This window comes from Octopus bimaculoides, chromosome 30, assembly GCF_001194135.2.
Source record: "Octopus bimaculoides isolate UCB-OBI-ISO-001 chromosome 30, ASM119413v2, whole genome shotgun sequence".
NCBI lineage: Eukaryota > Metazoa > Mollusca > Cephalopoda > Octopoda > Octopodidae > Octopus > Octopus bimaculoides.
This window is the reverse complement of record NC_069010.1, coordinates 3,378,220-3,382,702: the sequence shown is the minus strand read 5'-3', so window position 1 is coordinate 3,382,702 and position 4,483 is coordinate 3,378,220. Positions and strand designations below refer to the sequence as shown.

Genomic DNA, 4,483 nt, shown 5'->3' with positions numbered 1-4,483 from the left:
TGTGTGTGTGTGTGTGTGTGTGTGTGTGTGTGTGTGTGTGTGTGTGTGTGTCTGTGTATGTTTGTGCATTAAAAGAGAAGGGAATTGGGAGTAGCAGGTTGACAGAAGTGTCCAGAAGATGGCTGCAGCAGTAGTAGCCAGGAGTGGACAGTGGTCAGATACATTACAGACTTAAAGTGCGTGTTTTGGTTTAAGGAATCAAGACATCAGTCAAGTGGTGGTGTTGTCCTGCAGAAAACAGTGGACATATTCTTAAAAAAATTCTGACTGACCAGTAGGCTGGTCAAGAGATTTGGTCAGAGAAAGATATAATACCCCAATTACCATTGATCATCCATTGGGCATCAGTGTTGGACACTTTTGTCTTGACATCATCGTTTAATCCGGCCACTGTGTCAGATTTTATTGTCCGCAGAACACAGAGAGGAGCAGGATGGAAACCTCGGAGGGCATCGCAGAAAGGGGTCGTCGTGTCCCAATTTATGTCCCCTACTAGCTTACGGTAGTTCAAGTCACCTTTGAAGAGGATGAGGTTGCTAGCAGCAAGATGGTTGTAGAGATTAGGAGAGCGCAACTTCATCTGATCAAATGTGTAAGGCAATGTCCAGAAGTCGTGGACCGTGAAATGCCACGAGCCATCCTGGAGACGCTTGAGCCATTTCTGTCCAAACCGAGCTGCAACTTCATCAGTAGACTGCTCCAGCTTGGTGAGCGTTGAGTAGAAGTCCTCTTGTGTCGTGTCCGATACGAACCACGGGAAAGCTTTACCGTGAAAGTGGACGGTTGTCACGAGACCGGATGCGATGAAGAACTCGGCCAGACACAGATCGGTAATTAATTCGTAGCCAGAGTTGTCCAAAACGATGTCAATGCGAGCCGAGGTTGGATAGTCACTTGGATGCCTCATCTTCTCCAGTTGATTCCATATGGAACTTGTGTCATCAACGAGGATATTATCACTGAGTATTTTAAGAGTTTCAAGCAAACTAAACTGATATTTCATCTCAGCACCGGCAGATATGGACAAGTCGCACTTGTTGCTCCATAATGCGACTTGGATGAGATGTTTGAATGCCACCTGTAGGTCAAAGTCCGAAATACTGGGCCCCAATTTGGACAGTAAGTCGTCCAGGAAAGACAGTAATCTGCAAAAGAGAAAGAAAGAAGGGAGAAAAAAAAAAACGGAAGACTTTAGTCAACGAACCAATGAGCAAGATCATCTAAAGGCTAGAAACAACAGCTTAAACCATTTTGTACTGCTTTCAGAAAAGGAAGGATGTATTAGATGATGCCAAACCAGGCTGCACAATTGTTGGAAATAATAAAAGGCAGGATGGTCGTGGCTGGATTGCCTTTGATCATATGTCTCTTGGATCGAAAATGACCTGAGGCTAAACAACAACAACAACAAAGGAGCAAATGTTAGATAATGTACTCCTAGATGTATGATGTCTAATTTAAAGACAGGATGGTCATGGCTGGAACGGTTTTGATCTTAGGTCTGCTGGTTGTGGGATGAAGTGAGAGTAAACAGCAACAACAAGAGGGCAAACATTAAATGATGAAACTTCAAAAGACAGGATGGTCACAACTGGAACGTCCTTGATCAGAGGTATGTTGGTTGAAAACTGATTTAGCACAAAATAGCAGCAACGAGGAAAGACACATTAGGAATAACGTAGTCCTAGATAGACTATGACTGAATAAAAGACAGGATAGTCATAGCTTGAACACCTTTGAACATAGGTCTGCTGGATCAGAAATGACCTAGGGTTAAACAACAGCAAAAGAAGGATACATTAGATAATGTTGCCCTATATGCATTTTGTCCAAATATAAGATGGGATAGCCACAACTGGAACAGCTTTGATTGTAGTTCTGCTGGATAAGGCCTGACCTGGGGTTAAACAATAGTAGGAACAATTTTAATTTAATTTTATTTTGTCTTTGGTCAGTAAATTTTATTTCCTATTTGCTTCTATCTAGAGATCAAAGAAAATCACTAGTTTTCCCTTGAAATATTGCTTTTGTCACTTGGACATCAATGTTTTCAAACCAACCCATTTCCCATTACATTTCAGACAGATTCAGTGCTGACTTGCTGAAGCAGAAATATCATTATAGCAAATATTTTGCCCAATATCACAGATTTGCTAGCCAGTTGCTTGACCTTAACCACTTGAGCATGTCCCTTAGTGGTTGACAGTACGTGCATCTCCGATCATGAGCAGGAGTAGTTGGGTAGCATTATAGCCATGTGTTGAGAGGGATTCTTTAGGGTTTGAATAAATGGAACAAAAACAGAATTTAAAGGAAATATTAGACATTTTTCATAGTTTCTAGGGTCAACAAATAGGAAATAGCATTGCTACCTAAGGACAAAAATCATGTTACACAGGTGTAGGAGTGGCTGTGTGGTAAGTAACTTACTTACGAACCACATGGTTCCAGGTTCAGTCCCACTGGGTGGCATCTTAGGCAAGTGTCTTCTACTACAGCCTCGAGCCGACCAAAGCCTTGTGAGTGGATTTGGTAGACGGAAACTGAAAGAAGCCCGTCGTATATTTGTAAATATATATGTATGTGTGTGTCTGTGTTTGTGCCCCAACATCGCTTGACAACCGATACTGGTGTGTTTACGTCCCCGTAACTTAGCTGTTCGGCAAAAAGAGACCGATAGAATAAGTACTAGGCTTACAAAGAACAAGTCCTGGGGTCGATTTGCTCGACTAAAGGCGGTGCTGCAGCATGGCCGCAGTCAAATGACTGAAACAAGTAAAAGAGTGTTATTTTCCTCCAATCAAGATTGGTGAAGCGCTAAGATCATCATCAACAACAACAACAACCACCTCCTCCTCCCCCCCCATCATATACAAACAACAAACAGCATCAAATCTAACTTACCCGTCAATAGCCGGTTGCGAAGAGAGCAAAGCGCTCTGCTTCTGTTGCTGGAAGACATCCAATTGGTTGAGCACTTCGCATAATTCCACTGCTTCCTGCACTCGGCGGTACATGTAGCACTCGACATACAGCCACCGCTCGTTAAACCATGACACGTTGGCACTACTGTCTTCTACAGAACTACTAGAGCTGCTCACATTACCAGCTGCCAAATTCCTCACCTCGACTAGATAATCATTCCATTGGCTGACATCTGAACGCTGGTCCTCAATGGGTTTTAGGGTTTTGTCAGTTTGCACCTCGTTTCGCAGCTTCGACATGCAACCAATAATGGTTTTTAGTTCATTGCATCCTTTCTCGCCGTAGTCTGCCTTCACCTGGTCTTTCATGCGACACAAGCTGTCGGCGATCTTGCTCAGGATGACTGGTAACCTGTCTTTTATTGTGGTGTAAGCGAAAGAATTTCGGTATTTGGCCGTCAAGGGCTCGCCAATTGGTGTTGTCTCATCAGCCATTGCTGGAACAAGGCTGTAAAGAAAGAACAGAAAAGCAACCTTGTTTAGCTCTCACAACAATGTTGTACATACATGCATATATGTGTGTGTGAATTTGTGTGTATTATATATATATATATATATATAAATAAATATATAGTTTTAGAGAAAAGAACCAAAGTTCATGAACTTATCCATGAAAAACCACAGTCACATAAAGAAAAATTAATAAGTAAATGCACGATAAATGCAATACAAAGTAAATATCATAAGATATTTACTTTGTATTGTAAGATAAGTCTCCAGTCAAACCGTCCAACCCATGAAGAGCATGGAAAAACGGACGTTAAGTGATGATGATGATGTGTATATATATATATATATATGATCCATATATGGATCTTTCTGAACTGAAGGGAGCCACTTGTTTTCTTAACGAGACACTTTCAAACTTGGGACACTGGTAGAATGTGTCATATAAAACATCTTTTTCTCTTAGCCTTCTTAACAAAAATTTATATATTGTAAGTTATTTCATGTTAAAGTTCTCGTATTTCTGTAATTTCAACCAATCACTGACGTCTATTCAGCTCAATACAGTTACTGCTGTTTTTGTAAACAATAATTTTTGCCAGTGTCAAGATCATTATTCCCTAGTAAGGGTTTAGGGTTAGGGTTCGGGAGTTAGAGTTAGGGTTAGGGTTGGGGTAATGAGTTATAGGGGGTTAGGGTTAGGGTTATGGGTTATAGGGTTTTAGGGTTAGGGTTATGAGTGAGGTTATGGCAAAAATAATCATAACCCGAACCCTAACCCTAAAACCCGAAAGCTAAAACCAGTACAAACGCATGAACGATGTCATAAATAACAGTAACACGGATAGTTGTTGACAAACAACGGCACTAATTTTATTCAAGGGAAAAGATCCCATGACACCGTTAGAACATGTTGTTTACATTCCACGGCAGTAATTGTTTTCACCTTAATAGACGTCAGTGATTGGTTGAAATTACCGAAATACAATTTTTTTTACATGAAATAACTTCCAATACAAAATTTTTATTTGTTCTATAACACAAAATATACA

General features: G+C 40.8%; 1 protein-coding gene across 2 annotated transcripts in view; it reads right to left on the bottom strand.

Annotated features, from left to right (window-relative positions):
- Positions 1-7: 7 nt before the first annotated feature.
- LOC106880821 (damage-control phosphatase ARMT1) overlaps positions 8-4,483 on the bottom strand; it is a 246,782-nt gene continuing 242,306 nt past the window's right edge. For both annotated transcript variants that reach the window (XM_052978191.1, XM_014930948.2), the window contains 2 exons: positions 2,905-3,432; positions 8-1,145 (listed from right to left, as the gene is read on the bottom strand). In XM_052978191.1, the coding sequence (XP_052834151.1) occupies positions 284-1,145; positions 2,905-3,419 (1,377 nt within the window). In that variant the 5' untranslated portion in view covers positions 3,420-3,432 and the 3' untranslated portion in view covers positions 8-283. The remainder of the gene's footprint in view (positions 1,146-2,904; positions 3,433-4,483) is intronic.